Source organism: Bipolaris sorokiniana (assembly GCF_000338995.1).
Source record: "Bipolaris sorokiniana ND90Pr unplaced genomic scaffold COCSAscaffold_14, whole genome shotgun sequence".
NCBI classification, from domain to species: Eukaryota; Fungi; Ascomycota; class Dothideomycetes; order Pleosporales; family Pleosporaceae; genus Bipolaris; species Bipolaris sorokiniana.
Genome location: NW_006911908.1, coordinates 717,482 through 736,811, shown reverse-complemented (window position 1 = coordinate 736,811; position 19,330 = coordinate 717,482). Strand labels below are relative to the sequence as shown.

Here is a 19,330-nt window from a genome sequence, read left to right as displayed (position 1 = left end):
AGACCTGTTGACTCTGATGTAGTGCGAATTCAGCCCCCAAAGTTGTAATGCGGGGTTAGAATTACTGATAAACAGCAGTCGTTGGAGATGGAAACTGCGTGATGAGTCTTCGTTAGACAGTTGTTCTTTACGCTAACTTTTCCACCTTAAACTCTTCTTTCGACTCTTCTTTCTTTTGAACCCCTGAAGCTGTGTCTTCGATGCACACAAGGCGAGAAGAAGAATGTCCCCAACAAACTCCTCGACACACTTCACCAATACTTGCGGTGTGAGTTGTCTTTTGTCCAGGTGCAGACAGCCAGCAAAAAAGCAAACTCAAGTGCCGGCCCAAGCAAGCCTCCCGTAATCGGACCGCAAATCGGTTTTCTTGTTGAGCCACGCAGTACGGACGCAAAGGTGCAGGTAATCGAGTTGAAGGTATTCTAGGGAGGGGACTTTGCCTTTGTGTAACACAAGAAATAAGTAGGAATGGTTTTTCCCTTGCGCGTGGGTGCTGCACCTCACCTTGTTTGTCGAGGCTGAAGATGCGTGTTATGGTGGGGTAGGTGGGAAGGTGGGTAGCTGGCATATCTACCAGGTTAGTTAATAAGCCAGCTGCATGCCGCACAAGGCGAGAGCGCCTATTTCAACCAAGCGAGCATACTATAATCAGGTCTGCATCAGCTCTATCTCGATAACACGATACATAATTATGGTATATATACCCTATAATGATACGCGCCTTCTATATGTAGTTCAAGGGAATCATCATTGTGAACGTGCACATGGCGTGCTAAAAGAAATACGTGACGGGAAAGGAAAGGAACCCCATACCCATATCTACGCCAAAGAGACCAAAAGGAAACCCCCACAGAAACCTAGAAACGGGTAGTCCCCGCCCGTACCAGCGTGCTTGACGACTCACTCGAATTCTTACTCCTCCTTCCGCTCTTCGCACTTCTCCCTGAACTCGCAGAGTCTGCCCTCACTCTGGAATTTTGTTCTTGTTCTTTGATTGACCTCAAGATCTTGATTCCCTCCTCAGTCTTGCCCAGCCGAGAAACTATAGCAGTGTTCTCGTGCTGTAGTTCGCCAATGTGCAGCTTAAGCAGTCTGTTTTCCTGCTCCAAGATATCCAGTCGTTGTTTGTACTCGTCACGCTCTCGCTGGATCTTGCTGAGTTGGTTCTTAGCCGCTTCTTTCTGTTGGCGCGCAAGCAGTTTACGAGTCTCTTTCTCTCGACGCTCCTCGAGTTTCCGTATCTCTTTCTGATACTTCTTTTCTTGCTTTATCTTCTCTCTTTCATGCTTCTCGTTTGCCTTTTGTATTTCCTTCTCCGTTTTGGAACTCTCGGTTTGCAAGTTGGTGTCCAGTTTTTCCTGGGCTTGTTCCAGCTTTATTCTCAGTTGATCCTTTTTTTCTTCGATCTTCTGGAGTTCTTTGGTGTGGTGGTCGTCTGCTATCGGTAAGGACTGTTGAGATGCTGTGGACGGCGTTGGAATTGATGTATCGATCGGAAGGCCTTCACGTGCAGTATTAAACTGCTCGGCAGAGGCAAAAGAATCTGCTGAGGAGGTGCTAGATGAGCTTGCAGAATCACTGCGCTGTAACTCCAAGTGGCTACTCTGGTACGTGGGTTTTTCCGCTATGCTAACTCCAACGCCAGCAGAAATACCATTTGTATCTGCCACAGACATGCTGCGCATAACTTCGTGAAGACTTCCTGTCTCAACTTTTACTTCTGATTCATCATTCCTCGCGCAGGCCCAGTCGAGAAACTTGACTGCGTCCTGACATATACTACTGGGCACATTTCGTTCCACCATGAAGCGAGGTATGCCACCCCCAGGATCACTACGTGTAATCATGATCCATTCAACTGGATTAGTCTCTGCGTCGCCGTCTGGTAATGGTATCTCGCGGATCATCTCAACCGACTCGTAGAAACCCCGTACCATGTTACTTCGTGGCGGCGCATCCGGGTGGGAGACAGGTATAGAGACAACCATGAAATGCCGGGGTACCGTATTCGCGACTTTTGAGGCCTCGGTCAGACAGCTATCTGAGGTGATGAGGAGGGTAATGAACTCGCGCGGTGAGGTTGGTCCTGGGAACTGAGCTGAAAGTTGGTATACTGCAACGTTGTCAGCTCTCTGCTATTCTTGGACAGTATGCCACACTGCATACCTTGTAGCTGTCCTACACCATCTACAGTCATGTCCTCGAGTCTCTGATCTCCTCCAATACCTCGCACGTTTCCCTCGCCCGGACCGCCTTGAACCTTCAAACTTTCTTCAAACTCGCTCTGCATGGCACGCTTCCATTTATTGAAGCCTAGACCTTCGTGTACACTAGTCCTCGAGAACCAAGCTCCATGCCTATCCTTCCCGGCCATCTTAAAAACGCTCATCCCCGTAGCGGCATCGGCATTTCCCAGCCTGAGAGGCTTGCCCCATGAGTTTTGCAGCTCTTCATGCATTGGAGCTGGTGGCGGTCGCCGTACTTGGGAAATGGTGAGGTCCTTAGCGCTCGTTGCAGGTTGTTGCTCGGTCCGCGTCCGTTGTGATAATTCGTAAGGCGTGCCATTGGGAGGTGGAGGTACAGAGTTTGCAATCAGCTCTGCTTTAGCTAGTATATCGGATAAGAATTCCTCGAGATTATCAGTTGGGACGTCACTGAAATCTTTTGGTCGCAGGCAAGCGAGCGCTTCATGCAATTCCGTCATGATGAATACGATTAGAACTTGTTGGTGGGTGATTGAAGTCCGGAGATGTTGCAGAGAGGACGGACGAAGCAAAAAGTCACGGAACACTTAAGCTTTTGGCAACCGCGCCCTGATAACGGCGAGATTTGCGGACTGTGGAAGTTCCGATGTAGCCGTGGAGCAAACTGACTGGGTCCGGTGACGGCCAATGAAGTCACTACGACACGGGAACGAATGTCGAGTGCTATCCACCTGAGTCTCGCTAAGCGTCTAAAGCATACACGAATAAATTAGAAGAGTAGTTGGTTGAATCCCAAGAACTCCGGCGTACACGAAAAGGTACGGCGCGCTCGCACTATACGTGTTGTTGATTCGACGTCATCCCTGCTACTGTGCGTTGGTTCGCCGTGGGCAAGGTTGTGGGGTCGCCCGCAACTCCGCCGATATCCCCTCCAACCTCGGAATCACACTTGGTCCGAAGCCGCTACCTACGTCACACCATACACTCTTTTGGGGAAACTTGCGAGATGATCTGGCTCGCCCTGTGCACAGTCGCACAACGCATACACCGGTTCTATGGCACTTTGAACGAGACGCACAAACGAAGCTGATGGCTTATCCTGTAGCTCGAACCAAAAATCACCAGATGATAATTAAGAAGGGTATTCGCAAGTCTATCCCGTCTATGCTAATGCAACCGCCAATTCAACCTATAATACACAAGCAGCAGAGTGTCTAGGACACTTCTATCCCATGAGACTATACAAGCACGTACAGTGCACACATCTGTCTGTAGTTAGCAACCTACCACCGTTCGGCCGAGATGAATCAGCTTACCATACTAAGTCCCAGGATCATGCTGCACCAGAACAAGACATTGTTCAGCAATGTGCGACCCTTGACCCATTTGCTTCGCTGCAACATGACGATGGGCATCTGAAGCATCATGGCAACAAAACCGTAGCCTCTGAACTTTCTCGTGATGCAGCCCATGACCAGTTCGTGGGCCAGTGCGGAGATGAGAAAGGTGATTACTATAGCCAATGGCCGCGACATGTGGTTCTTAGACGCACTGTAAACGTGTCGACGAAGAAACTGATGCACCGGAATGTTCCACTCGGCACTGTTTGAGTAGGTTAGATGCTGCTTTGGAAGAAAGATGTAACAATCCGTACCTAAACTCGAGCCAGTCACAGCTGTTCCACCAGTCAGCATAGAATTGACGATCGGCGAAGCCTGTGCAATGTAAGCGCGGGTATGTTCTTGTGATTTTGAGAAGACCTACGTGTGATTTCTGCAAATGCACCAAGAATGTACTCGAAGATGACTAGGAATACCAAGAGGAAGGTGATCATAAAGGGGAACAACAGACGACCAATCGTCTCACCCATGATCAATGCAAAGTCGGTTGCGCTGTTCGAGTTGTGGAGTCGCACAGCCGATACGTCCAGCACTGGAAGTATAAACTCCTCCGCAGTAATAACCATGAGAAAGATGCATCCGAACACAGCCAATGTCTTGTAGAAAACCTCAAGCCAACGAACATGAGTGTTGCGGGGATACTCGAGCTCATAGCAGAGCGTTGGACAGAAGATGAAATCTACATAGTTGTACAATGTGAGGTTATTCGGGTACGAGACATTACCCAAAGGCGACGCAAGCTCCAAGGCAAGCTCCTCGCGCAAGTGACCAAGGTACTCTGCGTTTGGGTCTTTGGGTTCCGACTCAGTCTGAGACGGTGACTTTGGAATCTCGTGTAGATGAGTACGAGGGGACGGGTATCGAACTGCTGCCACTTTGCTAGCTTGATCAGGTGTGTCGAGATCGTTCAGGCGTCTCAGAGTTTCGCTGAGATGACCGTTGTAGAATCTTTAAAGGTCAGTTTGAGCCGTCATTAGTAGTTTCGTGGATAGCGTACGCGTAGGAGTGCATTTTCATGAATATTGCAAGTAGATGTAGGGTGAAGAAGACCTGGGCCGTCCAGCTCCAATCGCGGACGAATGGATATCTTCATAATCGTTAGTCTATAGTACATCGTCAGAAAATAGATGGCTTACGTAGTCCAGAAAGCAAGCCAGATGGCCTGTAGGACGCTCTGTATGGCCATACCATACGTGTTCCAGCGAAGCACTTTGTCTTTGAGGAACAGCTTTTGGAGAGGCAGTGACAAAGCCGTACTGCACACCATGGCACCATCAACCAGGCCAAGCTCAACCACCTTTTCCTTGAACAGCGCCCACTGTCTCATCTGAAACGGATATCCAGTCTCTGTCATATTTCGGAGCATCGAGGTGATGACCATGATGGCAAGGCCAATCCAGAACAGGACGAAGAAGCCGCGGAAGTCATGGTGGTCGCTGTTGGGATCAAAGTGCGAGACGCGATTCTGGTAGTGGATGGTGGGGAATATGCGCTGCTTGTGCTGAGCGCGTATCTGCCGGCGCGCAGAGGACGAGGCCTGGACGGAAGGCGGGGCATCGGGGGGTATAGGGGTTGATCTTCCACTGCGTAGTGTTAGTTATGCTGCGCAAAAAAAAAGCAACCCGGTCGTAGGTACCTCGAGAGACCAGAGGCAGCTTCCTTCAGAGTGCCGTTTTTGTTAAGGCCTTCGTCGCTAAGTTTAGGCTTCAGGAGGTCGATTCTCGTAGGTTTGCGCGGTCGCGGGGAATGGAAGTCAGGGTCCCCATTGTGGTTGTACGTGTCAATAGAGGTGGATTCAGCCATCATGAGCAAAGAGTATGCGCATGTCGAGGATGTAAGTAATGATGCAAAGGGGGATTGAAACGTGGACAGGCCAGAGTATGATCAGCAACCCACACGGCGACTGGTTCTCGGACCTTATGTGTAGTGGATAATATTGTAGCCAGGCAAGCCTTCCGAACATCCGCGCAGCATGACAAAAACAGGAATCGAGTAGTATGAGGATGGGATCACCACGTGGAGAAGTCTGCCTGGGGGTTGCTTGCGCGCACCCATTCTATCGCGGCGACGGTGCTCTAACATTCGTTAGCTGTCAGGGCCGGTTACATCACAGGTCAGACGCGCTTGCCACCACGGGCAGTGCAGCGGGAATCAAGGGCTTTTGCCCAGCCAACTAGGGCTATCATCATCCGCCCCATAGTCCGTAGCACTCCTCATAGCCAAAAAAAAGACCGTGATTTGATTCGGCATGCGTGATGAATGGCCTAAGACAGAATGCGATAACTGTGTGTAGGCGTCTGCGTAGCTGGAACACGCTGGGTGCCTGACTCGCGCGACAGGCCTCCATCGCCCCCAGCCATATTATGTATGGACGTGTACAATGGCGGAGACGCCCTGGGCTTGTTCAAGTGAGATTGGAGAGGATGCGCTGGACTGATAGCAAGTTGAGGCATCTAGCAAAAGCATCAAGGAGAGATGGTAGCAACCAGCAGTGTTCAAGTGGTTTGGCTTGCCAGCAGCGGTAGCGTGGGCGTTGCCCTCGTTGTCGGTGGGAGGTGCGTCTGCGTCCGACATCTGGAACAAATAACGGCCCGGCCAGGTGGAAGCCGTCTCCCCAAACGTTGTCGACAACCAAGCCCTCCAAAAGGAATACCTCGAGTTGCCCGTGCCCGATTGATCCTGTCGAACACACAGCAGCCCTCCGTCCTTCACTCCCGCCTCTCAATCGAACCCTTGAACGCTGCTTGGGTGGGGTCCAAGAGGCCACTGCAATGGCTTCCTGTACGCCAAGCATCGCACCGCCCGCAGCTATGGACTTGTGCTAAGAATTACCAGTGAAGCAGTTTATTCGCAATGTGCGCGCTGCAAAGACGATTGCTGATGAGCGTGCCGTTGTCCAGAAAGAGAGTGCAGCAATCCGCGCCAGCTTCAGGGAGGAAAGCCACGATTCCAATGTGCGGAGGAACAATGTCGCAAAGCTCCTCTACCTCTTCACACTCGGCGAGAGGACCCATTTTGGTCAGATTGAATGCTTGAAGCTGCTGGCCTCTCCCCGCTTTGCGGACAAGCGACTGGGGTACCTGGGCACCATGTTGCTCCTGGATGAGAACCAGGAGGTCTTGACCCTGGTCACCAACTCGCTCAAGAAGTATGCCCTCCTCCATCGAGCCTGAAGCCATATTGTGTGTGCTAATTGAATTGCAGCGACTTGAACCATGCTAATCAGTACATTGTTGGCCTCGCTCTTTGCACCCTTGGAAACATTGCATCAGTTGAAATGGCTCGAGACCTGTTCCCAGAAGTCGAAACGATAATATCAAGCGCGAATCCGTACATACGTCGCAAAGCCGCAATCTGCGCAATGAGGATATGTCGAAAAGTGCCTGACCTGCAGGAACATTTCTTGGAAAAGGCTAAGTTGCTGCTACAAGACCGCAACCATGGAGTCCTTCTGTGTGGTGTCACTTTGGTAGAGAATCTGTGCCAAGCAGACGAGGATGAGGACGACGAGAATGGCGTACGGGACCTCTTTAGGCCGGCCGTACCCAGCTTGGTCAAGATATTGAAGGGCCTATCGTCTTCCGGCTACGCTCCCGAGCACGATGTAACGGGCATCACCGATCCCTTCTTGCAGTGCAAGCTACTACAGCTTTTGCGTGTCCTAGCTCGCGGCGATGCCCAGGTCAGCGAACAAATAAACGATATCCTCGCCCAGGTTGCAACCAACACCGACTCGTCCAAGAACGTTGGTAATTCGATTCTCTACGAAGCTGTCCTTACTATCCTCGACATTGAGGCGGATTCCGGACTTCGTGTGCTTGGTGTAAACATTCTGGGAAAGTTCTTGTCTAACCGGGATAACAACATCAGATATGTCGCTCTCAACACCTTGATCAAGGTGGTTGCAGTCGAACCCAACGCTGTACAGCGACACAGAAACACCATCCTTGACTGTCTCCGAGATCCAGATATCAGTATTCGAAGGAGAGCACTTGATCTCAGCTTTACTTTGATCAACGAGAGCAACGTACGGGTACTTATACGGGAGCTGTTGGCTTTCCTAGAAGTCGCCGACAACGAGTTCAAGCCGGTCATGACCTCACAGATTGGTATCGCTGCGGATCGCTTTGCACCAAATAAGAGATGGCATGTTGATACGATGCTACGCGTCTTAAAACTGGTCAGTGACTGAAGCCTTGGTTCATGGTTTTTTCTCGCTAATATGGGATACAGGCTGGCAACTATGTTAAAGAGCAGATTTTGTCGTCCTTTGTCCGACTAATTGCTACCACACCCGATCTCCAGACCTACTCAGTACAGAAACTCTACTCTGCGCTCAAGGAAGACATCACACAAGAGGGCCTTACCTTGGCTGGCTCTTGGGTGATTGGAGAATACGGCGATGCCCTATTACGAGGTGGCCAGTACGAGGAAGAAGAACTTGTCAAAGAAGTGAAAGAGAGTGATATCGTCGATCTCTTTGAAACTATCCTAAACAGCAGCTACGCTGGTTTGATTGTCCAGCAGTACATCATTACAGCATCGATGAAGTTGACGACACGACTAAGCGATCCCGCACAAATCGAACGTTTGCGACGATTACTGCAACGATACGCAGCCAACCTAGACGTGGAGATTCAGCAACGTGCAGCCGAGTACGGCAACCTCTTTGGTCACGATCAGATCAGGAGAGGTGTTTTGGAAAAGATGCCTCCGCCTGAGATCCGAGAAGAGTCACGTGTGCTGGGAGAGGCTACCAAGAAGCGTCACTCGAAGGTTGCGAAGAAGAAGCCTGCACAGGCAGCAACTGAGGATCTACTACTCGATCTCATGGGCGACGCTGGTCCATCTGCTGACGTGAACGGTGCTGCCAACGGGACACAACATAGCCAAGATCTGCTCGCAGACATAATGGGCGGGGCTTCATCACCCCCACAAACGTCTTCCCCGGCACCACAATCGAATGTTGCTAACATTATGGATCTATTCAACTCCGGCCCGAGTAGTTCTCCAGCCCCTGCGCAATCCCGGGCGCCCTCACAAGCCGCATCGTCTGACCTACTTGGCGGTCTTGGTGGTATGTCTTCGCCGCCTCCGCAAAACCCGACACCTCCTGTAGCATCTGGCCCGCCCGCACATCCAGCATACAACAAGAACGACCTCCAGGTCACGTTCCAGCTCAAGCGTGACGCGAATGCAGTGCAAGTTCTTGCACGATTCCGCAACACCGGGAGCCTCACACAACTGTCGGGTGTCAATCTACAGGCTGCTGTACCCAAGAGTCAGAAGCTGCAGCTGCAACCTATCAGCACAAGCGAGTTGGATGGTGGCCAGGATGCGACCCAGCAAATGAGGGTCACAGCCGTTAATGGCGTAAGTCACGCATATATGATCATGCTATGAATACACACTAACGCTCAGCAGCCGCCTCCAGCGAGGCTAAAACTTCGACTGAAGATCAGCTACTCGACAAGCGGAGGAGGTCCCGTCACAGAGCAGGTAGACTGGGCCGAGCCAGTTTGATTGAAATACATCCATATAACCGATTCTGGTAGTTAGTGTCTTCACATGTAGCGAGCCCCTATAGAGCAAATGAACATACCCCCAGGCAAACATGCCACAACTGCATTCCGTGTCCCCATCACGATCCCACCATCACAAAGAACGAGCAAATGTACTAGGAATAAGAATGCGGGAGCGGGTGCCACAAGGTCACTGTGCACGGACGTGTCTTGTCAATAGACCCGGCCGGCCATCCGACCCCCGCTAAACATCCAGGCACAACGCTTGTTTGAATGGGCTTGCACATCCCGCATTTCCCCCTCCATGTACTAGTCACCGAAAGTAACGTATGATGCGGATACACGGGGTCGCTCTTTCTTGCAACTCCGCATGCATCCGTTCTACTTGTAGTATGACCCCCAGTCTACGCTCTACACGCTCTTTCCTTGCTCTTACCCGAGAAACTAAATAGTTTATTATGTAGCAGTCTGACCTCGATGTAAGACGACACTGACCCAACTTAATTAAGTGGGGGAGGGAATTCGGTAGCTCAACGGATCGACCACCCCAAAGGCAAGGTCTATGATGATCCCTACGCAAGGCGGGTTGTACTGCTAATGCACCGTGATGACCGCGCTGTATGTACCATCCCATTTTACCAATATGTAACCAAGCATGGTTGGTCCCTGGTCATGCGCTGCTAGCACGAGGTCGAACCCTCCCATCTTACAGCAGAGAACAGCAACATCTTGGTACGCACCCTCTTCTCTTTTTTCTTTTTGCCCGCAACGTTCACTGTTACCTTCCTATCTGAGGTAGACAAGGGTTGCCAAATATTGATAACCCCCAACATTTTGGCAGCGTCTGGGGTCATGGTGTTTATTTCTCTGTCAGCTGACATATGGGAATTCTAGGTTCTAGGTGATATAGTGATCTGCAAGGAAACAAACGGGCTGGCGGGCGGTGAAAATGCATATGTAGACTTGTTTGGTCCTGCTTCTTGAGTAATTTAATAAGGTTTTTTGCTTTTCCATTTCGGTTGCTTGACCTTGGATCTAACTTTTATTTTTTTTTCTAGACGCGCTGTGGAAGATAGTATTTTAAGTAGCGAAGGACCTTGTTGTTTATTTAAATCTCCGGTTTACTACTCGGAAGGATTCATCTTGTTGTGCTTTGACGACACGCTACGATGATTCGACTCGGAGTTTTCGCTCTCACGGCTGCTGTGGCATCGTCTCTGCCATCGAATGCACCGATAGACTTACCGGCGAGACAGTATGAGGCGCCTCCCGAACTGTCGTCGCCAGAAGAAAGAGCACAGGCTGTGGTGGATGCGTTTAGAGTGAGCTGGGATGGGTACTACACTTATGCGTTTCCGAAGGATGAGTTGAATCCCGTGACGAACAATGGGAGTAACTCCCGGTGAGTACCAAAATTGCACCTCAGGAGCGCTTCAATGGAGAATCAAACTAACACGTCTTCAGAAACGGATGGGGAGCCTCCGCCGTAGACGCCCTCAGCACAGCACTTATCATGGGCGAGAAAAAAACAGTAAACCAAATTCTAGACCACATTCCAACCATCAACTGGGGCGTTACAGACTCCTCAGTCTCGTTATTCGAAACCACAATCCGGTATCTCGGCGGCATGCTCTCAGGATACGATCTCCTACGCGGACCTCTGGCGCATCTCGCAGACAACCCATCGAACGTTGAAGCCCTCTTAACACAATCCATCAACCTAGCCAACAACCTTTCCTACGCATTCGAGACACCCTCAGGCGTACCCTGGAACAATCTTGACCTCAGCGCCCGCGGCAACGACGGCAACCCCAACGGCCTCGCAACAATCGGAACCCTCATCCTCGAATGGACGCGTCTAGCCGACCTATCCGGAAACCAAACCTACGCAGATATCGTCGCAAAAGCAGAATCATACCTACTCTCCCCTTCCCCAGCATCCGGCGAGCCATTCCCGGGTCTCGTCGGATCCACCATCAGTGTGCAGACGGGCGAATTCACCAGCAGCAACGGCGGCTGGGTCAGCGGCTCGGATTCCTTCTACGAATACCTAATCAAAATGTACATGTACGACCCGAAATTCTCGCAGCTCAAAGACCGCTGGGTCACGGCTGTAGACAGCAGCATCAAGTATCTAGTCTCGCACCCTTCACCGCGGCCCGACATTACTTTTCTCGCTGCCTACAATGGCCCGCAGCTCAAATTCGACAATCAGCATCTGGGCTGCTTTGATGGCGGTAATTTTATACTGGGCGGCCAGGTCCTGGGACGACAGGATTACATTGATTTTGGGCTCGAGCTTGTAAATGGGTGTCATGAGACGTATATCAATACTGCGACGCGGATTGGGCCCGAGGTCTTTTCTTGGAACATTACAAATATACCGGCGAACCAGACGGAGCTTTTTGAATCGGCGGGGTTCTGGATTAAGAATGCGAACTACGTGTTGAGGCCTGAGGTTATCGAGTCGTACTACTATGCCTTCCGCGCTACATCGGATCCAAAGTACCAGGAATGGGCGTGGGATGCGTTTGCTGCGATTAATCAGACGACGCGAGTGGGCAGCGGGTACAGTTCGATCAATAATGTTAATGTCGTTGGGGGAGGCGGGTTCAGCGATTTCCAGGAGAGCTTCTGGTTTGCGGAGGTGCTCAAGTATTCGTATTTGATTCATGCGGAGGAGGACGAGTGGCAGGTTTCCAAGGATGGGAAGAACGAGTGGGTTTACAATACTGAGGCACATCCAGTTAGGGTTCACGGGGGAAGCAAGTGAGAGGGAGCATCCCTTTGCAGAGATTATATATCTGAGGGCTGTTGCTGTTTAGATCATTCATATATCCATTGGTGTGACGCATGCTTCAGGGTAATGGTATTGACGACATTTTCGCCGGGTATAATGCAATCGGCCACGCTGTAATAAAAGTGGCATGTTACTCGAAGAAACCACCATCGCTTTCCTCTGCCTCTTTTTGAGCCTGAACACCCAAGGCTCTCCTCTCACGGCGGTTCTTCGCTGCAGTAAGTTTCTCTGCTATCTTCTTTTCCTTGCTCTTGATAGCTTGGCCCGGCTTCTTGCTCTTCTTTTCCTTTGCAGGCGCTGGTGCTGGCAGGTCCTCCTTTCTGTTCCTTAGCGCGTCCAGCGTGCCTTCTGCCATGGCTTCCTCAACAGTCTTCCACATAGCTACATCTCCCTTGGGTCCGTCAACTTCGCGATTCGATTTGTCGCCAGAATCACCCTCCCCACTCTCCTCCGAATCCGCCGCTTTTTCCTTTTTCGATTTTGGATATAGAGAGGCATATGGCTTCATCAGCGGATAGTATATGGCGTAGTTGACATCGACTTCGGCATTATGGACTTTTCGCAAAAGCTCCTGCTTCTTTTCCTCATCTTCTTCGCTCTGTAGCTCCTTTTTCAGTTTCTTGAGTATCCGTGTGGCCTTTTGACGATCTGCGCGCGTTAGCAATAAAATCATTGTAGATGTGTTTTGACCAAGGAATATCATACCAAAGAATCGTACCTGGTGGTACTTTCCGATCATTTTCTTCCTATACTCGGCTTCCCTACTACTCTCCATCTTCTCTCTCAGCTCATGCTCACACGCCTCCAACTCCCTCTCCCTCTCTATCCGACTGCTTGCCGACATCTTGTGGTCGCCCACATTGTCGACATGTGCCAACAGACGCTTCAAATCCCGTATCCTGCTCTTCAGCGCATGAGTGCTAGTGCTCTTGTCGATGTCACTCGACACCTGTGGTCGCTTCTTCGGTTTTTGGTGACCCGGCCCTGGTTTGAAAGCGCGATGTCTTTTGAACGGCTTGGGGGCGGAATTTGAGGCCTCGGAAGCTTCGGCGTGTTTGCGCTTTTGCGACATTGTGGCAGGCTGAAGGATGGATGGTGTTGACCAGGAAAGTTTTGGGATTGAGCAAAGGGAAGTTTTAGTGGGGCGGCAGAATTAAGGTTGCTTGACCGCCCGGTCTACGCCAAGGTGGGTCACGCGTCGGGCGTTCACCCATGGTCGTCCATGTTGCAGGCAACTGATACGATGACATAATGTCTATGGATTCGCTCATTCATTGCTGCTTCGAATCGCCCGTTAATAGCCAATGACACTTTTGCAACACCAGAAAATTACCAATTTGAACCGTAGGAAAGCCACGGTCACTGACTGGTGAAATGGAGGCAGCAATCAGGTGGTCACCGCACTCGACGCAGGCCGATCCTCGGTTTATAATCATCGACATTGCAAGCAATCGACTACGTCTATGTCAGATTGATGAGTTCAGTAAGAGCAAGGTCAATTACAAACAAATATGTATCCGCGACAAGCTGCCAAACTACACGGCCTTTGACTGGTCGAAGAAAGACCCCAACGTGGTCGCGATAGGATCAACTTCTGGAGAAGCTACCCTCGTTGCACTTGACCCAGAAAAGCCTGACAGCGACTACATTCATTCTTTCTCCATACGACACCAAAGGAAATGCAACGCAATTGCCTTTAGCTCGAAGAACCTCTTGGCTGCTGGTCTGGACAGAGTGCGCAATGATGTCTGCCTCAACATCTACGATATGAATGATTCACGAGTCACGGCCAAGGACGAGCCGTACAAGAAACTGGCAAGCTCGGAGGCAGTTTCGAGTATCAAGTTCTTTGATAGGCAACCGGAAATGCTCGTGGCCGGTGTGTCAAGGCAATATGTGCGCATCTACGATTTGAGAGGTGTGTTTGCATAGCGATAGCAAATGTTAGTCTTGCTCATACCCTACAGACTCGAGTACAACAGGCATTGCACAATTCCAGACACGCCAAGTACATAACATTGCCATAGATCCCATGGACGAGAACTACTTTTTGTCAGCGGGATCAGCAGGCGATCCAACTGTGACAGTATGGGATGCACGCTTCGTCAAACAACGAGCAACATCCGGCGACAACACGAGCAACGGCGCCGTTTTAGACTTCAAGCCTATAGTGGACAATTCTCAATCCGCATCAATATGGAGTCTTCGGTATTCTGGAACCAAGAGAGCGACATTCGGTGTGCTGGCCAACACTGGCGAATTCAAAGTCATTGAACTTGCTCAACACTCCCACCAGCCTACAGAAACTGCAGATACTCCGTTTGCACGCGCCTGGGCGTCTCCTTACTATACCAAAGCAATGCACCACTTACGGTACCCAGCGCATGGCAAGGAGTATCGGCAAAATAACAAACAACGTATAGTAGCGTACGATTTTATGAGTGTTGGCAGCCCTCTTGAAGGACAATGTGCACTGGGTCTTCATTCCAACCGCGAAGTCGAAGTGCTCAAAGTACCATTATCGCCTCCACGACTCAACGTCAGTGCTTTTGAGGAGATATATAAAGACCGCACTTGCATTGCCAAGGCAACTCCACAAAATGGCACAGTAGCAGAAGACATGATTGCATTACAGAAACGAGCACTGCGCGAAAAGCAGAGAAGTGATGCTGGAAACGAAGTAGATCTGTCAGCGAGCATAGACAGTTTACAGATAAGTGCTGGCCAACAGGAGCTCCCTCGATTTGAAGAGGGACTCGACGCCGAAATTCCACTCTCAGATTTCCTCGCTATACTCCAGGTACCCAAAAGACGGGTGCAGGAGGGTTACTCGCTCAACTGTGCAAAGAACAAAGCAGTAGTCGCCAACAACCCGCTGCTAGTCGATGCATGGACATTAGTGGAAAGGATGGACGCCCATGCTTCAGGGGATGGTATGGTAGGCAACGGACTTGACCTGAAATATCTCGGTGTAAGCTCGATATGGGCCAACGAACTGACAATGTACGACGAACGGCTGATCGACCCGGACGCGAAAACAAGCCAAGAAATGTTCCACGATGCGGTAAAGGAAATCGTCGAAGCAATGGAACTTCCACCCTTCCAAGGCGTATCCACCGAATACCCAGAAAACCGCCAACTCTGCCTCAGTCTCTGCGGTTGGTCATTGGAAGAATCCGGCGTCCAAAAGACGTGCAACGATCTCGTTTCCGGCGGCGAAATCTACAAAGCCATTGTCCTCGCCGTCTTCCAAGGCTACAAAGACATCGCCTTGACCCTGCTCCGCAGCACACTGACAGCAAAGAAGCTTCCAAAAGACGACATCAGCCTCGCAGCCGTCATAGCCTGCGCCTCGCCCTCCTCCGGCGTCTCCGCCGACCAACGCGAAGCCTGCGCCTGGATGGCCGACATGACACCAAATCCCTACCTCAAATCCCTCCTAACCTACTTCATAACGGGTGACTGGACAAGCGTAGTCCATATGCCGCAAATCTCCCTTCACGACCGCGTCGCCGTAGCCCTAAAATACCTCCCAGACTCCTCCCTTTCCACCTTCCTCACCTCCGCCACAAATACCGCCATCCGCACAGGAGATATATCCGGACTCCTCTTGACGGGCCTCACCGCACGCTCCCTCGACCTCCTCACAGTCCACATCTCCCAGCAGCCCAGCTCGGGGCTGCAAAACGCAGTTTTATTACTGAGCCGCGCCTGCCCTCTTTATATCCAAGACCCGCGCTGGACCCTCTGGAAAGATACATACCTCGAGCACCTCCAAACCTACCGCACCTTCCTTGAACGCACCCGCTACATAAAAGAGCACAACCAGCTCTCCGTCACGCGCGAGGGCCGCAGCGTAAATAAACCGCAACAACCCAGCCTCACAATTCGTTGTCTAAACTGCCAGCAAAACCTCGCGCTGAGGAAAGATGCAAAGACAGCAAAAGGGCGCTTACTTCCTACCTTCACTTCTGCTGGTGCTGGTGCTGGTGCTAGTGCTGTACCCCCATCCACTGGCGTGGCCCAACATCATCACCGCACCTCCTTCGCCGCCAAACCCCCCGGCACATCCTCCCAACCTCCTCAGCAACAGCAAAAACCCTCAAAGGCATCCTCAACACCCGGTCTCCACTGCCCGAATTGCTCGGCGCAAATGCCGCGGTGTGCACTCTGCATGTTGTGGCTGGGCACCCCGGATCCAGCCCGCCAGGGTGGGTACGAGACGCTCAAGGGAGAGGATCGTGAGGCACGGCTTATGGTTTTTTGTATGAGTTGTACGCATGGGTTTCATGGGCATCATGCGAGGGATTGGTTTGCGAGACATGCTATGTGTCCTGTGCCGGATTGTGGGTGTATGTGTGGGTTGATGAGGTGAGTTTAAGAGAGATAAGGGGGGGGAGGGGGGGGGAGGAGAAGTCAGGATGCTTGTATGTTGTATGTAGTATCCAAGTCAGATGAATAGGGAGTTGCTGTACTTTTACGTTGAAAAAGAAAAAGAAAACACAAGTCTCGAATTATTCATCGGTTCATTTATATATGATACCTTACTTTGTCTTACAAAAATGTTTGCTTTGTTACTAGCTTCCGCCATGCCTCCTCGCTCTTGTAACCTTCGCTCTTCACAATAATTAGAAACAAAAAACTAAACATAGAGGGTATAATCATGCCCGCCAGCGCGGGAAGGAACCCCATTCCAGGGCCAATCGTTTCCGTTTTTTTCACGGTTTTGTCGTGAAATAGACCAGACCACACCACACCATATTCCCATGTACGCGCTAACAATGCCACAAAGACCGCAAAAACACAGCCAAAAAAACAACAACTCCTGATATATGCTAATGAAGGAGGGGATCATGGAGCGATGATGAGAGAGTTCGACTGTTCCAGAACTAGTCCTGACCCGCCATTTCGCTGTCATTGCCAAATTCGTCTTCCTCGTCAATGGCCATGATGTTCGCCTGCGCTGTCATGGTCATCATGTTGTCGCCTTCTTCGTCTTCGTGGTACATGGTGCCGTTGTCATTGCCAAAGCCATCGGGCTCGCGATCCACGTCTTCTCCGCCGTTGGTGTTCATAAAGACACGGAGACGCTGAACCCCGATACCGCTGAAGACGCAGAAGACTTCGCGCTGGTGGTCGTTAAACTCCGCAGGTGCTTCTCGGCAAAAGGCGAGAAGGTCTTCGCGTAAAAAGGCTTGGATGCCGGTGAGAGAAAGATGGGTCAGGCGGGGGCAATTGTTCAAGAGAGCGTGAATGCCCTGTTGTTGTTAGCAAGAAATAGAGCAATGCAATAAGAGAAAATACTTACAGCCAAGGAAAGGTTGATGCAGTAGCTCAGATGCACTCTCTCGAGCACACTTGGGGCAATAGGACCAGAAGTGCCAATCTGCTTTGGCTTGGCAAGGGCGAATATGCTGCGGTCTGTGATGGCGGCACACTTGACCAGGCCAATGCGCTTGAGCTTGGGTAAGCTTGCAAGCTGGGTGACAGAAGCATCTGTCAGGGACGTGCAGCAGGCCAAGTCAATGTAGCGGATGCGGTTACAAAGCTTGACTAATTGCGCAACACCAACATCTGTAATGCGCGAGCAGTGGCCGAGATGTATGTAGTGCAGGTTCTTGCCGAGACGTGTAATGGCCATGACGGCTCGGTCCGTAATGTTGCGGCACTTGGCAAGGACCAGGTTGCGGAGTCGTGGAGCGGCTTGGATGATCTTTTGAACCCCGGCGTCTTGAAGTTCCCCGCAATCAGTCAGATCGAGGATGCGCAGACAGTCGTAGGTGGCCTCTGCCGGAAGGCGCAAGAAAGCTTGGTCTGTGATTTTGGCGCAGTGAGCCAGGCGTAATTCGCGGAGGTTAGGGCCTTCAGTGATGAGGGTCGTGATTGATGCATCGTCGAGGTTCTTACAGTCGTGGAGGTCAATCTCGAGCATGTAGCGGCAATTCCGGGCAAAGGCAATGATGCTCCTATCGCTAAGCTGGGAGCAACCGTTTAATTTGAGGCGCTTAAGATGCCTGCAGCTCTTAGCGACAGCCTCGAGCGACTCGTCGGTGATTTTTTTGCAGTTTGTTATGTTGAGGCCTTGCAGGCGCACAGCGTGCTGTGCCAGAGTGAACATGGTCCTGTCGGTGATGGACTCGACGTTTGTGACATCGAGGGCGAGGATATATCTGTTGCCCTCGAGCATGGCCTCCAGACTCAGGTCGGTGAGTTTTGTGCAGTTGGTCAGCGTCAGGCGCTCAACACGCTTGCAGCTGGAGAGAGGCTTGAGGGTGCCGTCGCTGACCTCGCGGCCGAGGGCGGCAAGATTCAGGCGCTTAATGAGGCTGCTGTAATCGAAGAAGCTATTGAAGGTCTGGACGGTGCGGATGACGCTCTGGACGTTTGACCAGTTGTTTGTCGAGGGGCGGTGCCACAACAGGCCGACGCTGTTGCCGGCCCATGTCTTGGAGACAAGCATGCAGTTCTTGAGGTCGGTGGGGGAGGAGAGTTTTGCGAAGACGGCAATCATGAGCTCGGCGGGGAGGCGGGAGATGGGCGAGACGCGGTTCTGCTCTTCGATGGCGCGCCTGCGGGCATCGTCGTCGGAGTCTGGCGACAGCGAGGGGGCGAGCGAGGAGAGGGAGTCGTTTGACTGTAGCATGACCGAGTCCTTGTCCTCGTCGTCGAAGCCACGCTCGGGCGAGGTGGAGGCTGACGAGTCTGAGCGTGAGGCGCTGGCATCTCGCTGGGGTCGGCGCGGGTGTCTGACGCGGGCCATGTTTGGGTGCTGGGCCATGGCCATGGTAATGGTAGGCGTAGCAAGGGTTTGTGGTGGGTGTAGTGTGAGGTGCGGGGGGAGGGGGGGTTGTTTGTAGTGTGGTCGGCGGGTAGGGTATTAGGGTTGTTGTTGCGGATGGGGCGGTTGGGGGGTCGAGTCAGGCAGAGATGCAGGCAGGCGGGAGGAGGCTGACGACGCAGACATGCACAGCAACAGGAGGACGACAATGACAGGACTAGAGACCAGAGGCGGAGGGCGAGCCTAAATATGGGTATGTGTTTGTGTGTAAATATAAGCACAAGAGTACGTAGACAGGGCCTTCAGGGCTCAGCAGCGCAAGGCCATGGGAAACAAAGGGTTTCATGGGGCTGGGCAGTGACGAAAGAGTGGTTGCTGGCCCAGGAGCAGCATCATCAGTGCCATTCTTGTCGTCGGCCCAACGCCGCAACGCCGTCACATGGCCGCCAACGGCCCTGGACTGCGCCCTCTCCTCTCTCTGTCATGGCGAGTGTCTCTGCGTCTCTGCCTCGCATCAAATGCGTGCCGGTGCCTCGTCTGGTCGGCATCACGGCTGCCTCGAGCCCCGACATTTGCCCTGCGCTGGTTAAGACTTGATCCCCCCACACGTTTCAGGGCTGCAAAAG

The 19,330-nt window shown here is 51.7% G+C and overlaps 7 protein-coding genes across 7 annotated transcripts; 3 read left to right on the top strand and 4 right to left on the bottom strand.

Annotated features, from left to right (window-relative positions):
* Positions 1 to 652: 652 nt before the first annotated feature.
* On the bottom strand, positions 653 to 3,010 carry COCSADRAFT_40183 (uncharacterized protein). Its single transcript, XM_007705443.1, has 2 exons — positions 2,167 to 3,010; positions 653 to 2,113 (listed from the first exon to the last, which is right to left on the bottom strand). The coding sequence occupies exons 1-2, from the start codon at positions 2,702 to 2,704 to the stop codon at positions 858 to 860; spliced, it is 1,794 nt and encodes a 597-aa protein (XP_007703633.1). The 5' UTR covers positions 2,705 to 3,010; the 3' UTR covers positions 653 to 857.
* Positions 3,011 to 3,432: 422 nt separating this feature from the next.
* COCSADRAFT_244117 (uncharacterized protein) lies at positions 3,433 to 5,711 on the bottom strand. Its single transcript, XM_007705670.1, has 7 exons — positions 5,241 to 5,711; positions 4,741 to 5,187; positions 4,602 to 4,691; positions 3,969 to 4,552; positions 3,859 to 3,919; positions 3,521 to 3,806; positions 3,433 to 3,469 (listed from the first exon to the last, which is right to left on the bottom strand). The coding sequence occupies exons 1-7, from the start codon at positions 5,408 to 5,410 to the stop codon at positions 3,443 to 3,445; spliced, it is 1,665 nt and encodes a 554-aa protein (XP_007703860.1). The 5' UTR covers positions 5,411 to 5,711; the 3' UTR covers positions 3,433 to 3,442.
* Positions 5,712 to 6,230: 519 nt separating this feature from the next.
* COCSADRAFT_40180 (uncharacterized protein) lies at positions 6,231 to 9,232 on the top strand. Its single transcript, XM_007705442.1, has 5 exons — positions 6,231 to 6,385; positions 6,440 to 6,752; positions 6,809 to 7,784; positions 7,838 to 8,977; positions 9,029 to 9,232. Exons 1-5 carry the CDS (start codon positions 6,376 to 6,378, stop codon positions 9,125 to 9,127), a joined length of 2,538 nt encoding a protein of 845 aa, XP_007703632.1. The 5' UTR covers positions 6,231 to 6,375; the 3' UTR covers positions 9,128 to 9,232.
* Positions 9,233 to 10,109: 877 nt separating this feature from the next.
* COCSADRAFT_244105 (glycoside hydrolase family 47 protein) lies at positions 10,110 to 11,978 on the top strand. The gene is made up of 2 exons (XM_007705669.1): positions 10,110 to 10,528; positions 10,591 to 11,978. Exons 1-2 carry the CDS (start codon positions 10,296 to 10,298, stop codon positions 11,897 to 11,899), a joined length of 1,542 nt encoding a protein of 513 aa, XP_007703859.1. The 5' UTR covers positions 10,110 to 10,295; the 3' UTR covers positions 11,900 to 11,978.
* Positions 11,979 to 12,056: 78 nt separating this feature from the next.
* COCSADRAFT_98411 (uncharacterized protein) lies at positions 12,057 to 12,998 on the bottom strand (the record flags this gene model as incomplete). The annotated part of the gene is made up of 2 exons (XM_007705668.1): positions 12,057 to 12,574; positions 12,632 to 12,998. The coding sequence occupies 2 exons, from the start codon at positions 12,996 to 12,998 to the stop codon at positions 12,057 to 12,059; spliced, it is 885 nt and encodes a 294-aa protein (XP_007703858.1).
* Positions 12,999 to 13,167: 169 nt separating this feature from the next.
* Positions 13,168 to 16,312, top strand: COCSADRAFT_150552 (uncharacterized protein). The gene is made up of 2 exons (XM_007705667.1): positions 13,168 to 13,844; positions 13,894 to 16,312. Exons 1-2 carry the CDS (start codon positions 13,301 to 13,303, stop codon positions 16,299 to 16,301), a joined length of 2,952 nt encoding a protein of 983 aa, XP_007703857.1. The 5' UTR covers positions 13,168 to 13,300; the 3' UTR covers positions 16,302 to 16,312.
* A 503-nt stretch (positions 16,313 to 16,815) lies between these two features.
* Positions 16,816 to 18,686, bottom strand: COCSADRAFT_163860 (uncharacterized protein; the record flags this gene model as incomplete). Its single annotated transcript, XM_007705666.1, has 2 exons — positions 16,816 to 17,184; positions 17,235 to 18,686. The coding sequence occupies 2 exons, from the start codon at positions 18,684 to 18,686 to the stop codon at positions 16,816 to 16,818; spliced, it is 1,821 nt and encodes a 606-aa protein (XP_007703856.1).
* Between the last annotated feature and the right edge of the window lie 644 nt (positions 18,687 to 19,330).

Coding starts and splice junctions, on each gene's coding strand:
- COCSADRAFT_40180 (XM_007705442.1), top strand. Junction 6,753..6,808: donor GTCACCAACTCGCTCAAGAA/GTATGCCCTCCT, acceptor ATTGAATTGCAG/CGACTTGAACCATGCTAATC. Junction 8,978..9,028: donor GGGTCACAGCCGTTAATGGC/GTAAGTCACGCA, acceptor AACGCTCAGCAG/CCGCCTCCAGCGAGGCTAAA.
- COCSADRAFT_244105 (XM_007705669.1), top strand. CDS start 10,296: ATGATTCGACTCGGAGTTTTCGCTCTCACGGCTGCTGTGGCATCGTCT. Junction 10,529..10,590: donor AACAATGGGAGTAACTCCCG/GTGAGTACCAAA, acceptor ACACGTCTTCAG/AAACGGATGGGGAGCCTCCG.
- COCSADRAFT_40183 (XM_007705443.1), bottom strand. CDS start 2,704: ATGACGGAATTGCATGAAGCGCTCGCTTGCCTGCGACCAAAAGATTTC. Junction 2,114..2,166: donor TGGTGTAGGACAGCTACAAG/GTATGCAGTGTG, acceptor ACAACGTTGCAG/TATACCAACTTTCAGCTCAG.
- COCSADRAFT_150552 (XM_007705667.1), top strand. CDS start 13,301: ATGGAGGCAGCAATCAGGTGGTCACCGCACTCGACGCAGGCCGATCCT. Junction 13,845..13,893: donor GCGCATCTACGATTTGAGAG/GTGTGTTTGCAT, acceptor CATACCCTACAG/ACTCGAGTACAACAGGCATT.
- COCSADRAFT_244117 (XM_007705670.1), bottom strand. CDS start 5,410: ATGATGGCTGAATCCACCTCTATTGACACGTACAACCACAATGGGGAC. Junction 4,692..4,740: donor TGGCTTGCTTTCTGGACTAC/GTAAGCCATCTA, acceptor ACGATTATGAAG/ATATCCATTCGTCCGCGATT. Junction 3,470..3,520: donor TGATCCTGGGACTTAGTATG/GTAAGCTGATTC, acceptor AACTACAGACAG/ATGTGTGCACTGTACGTGCT.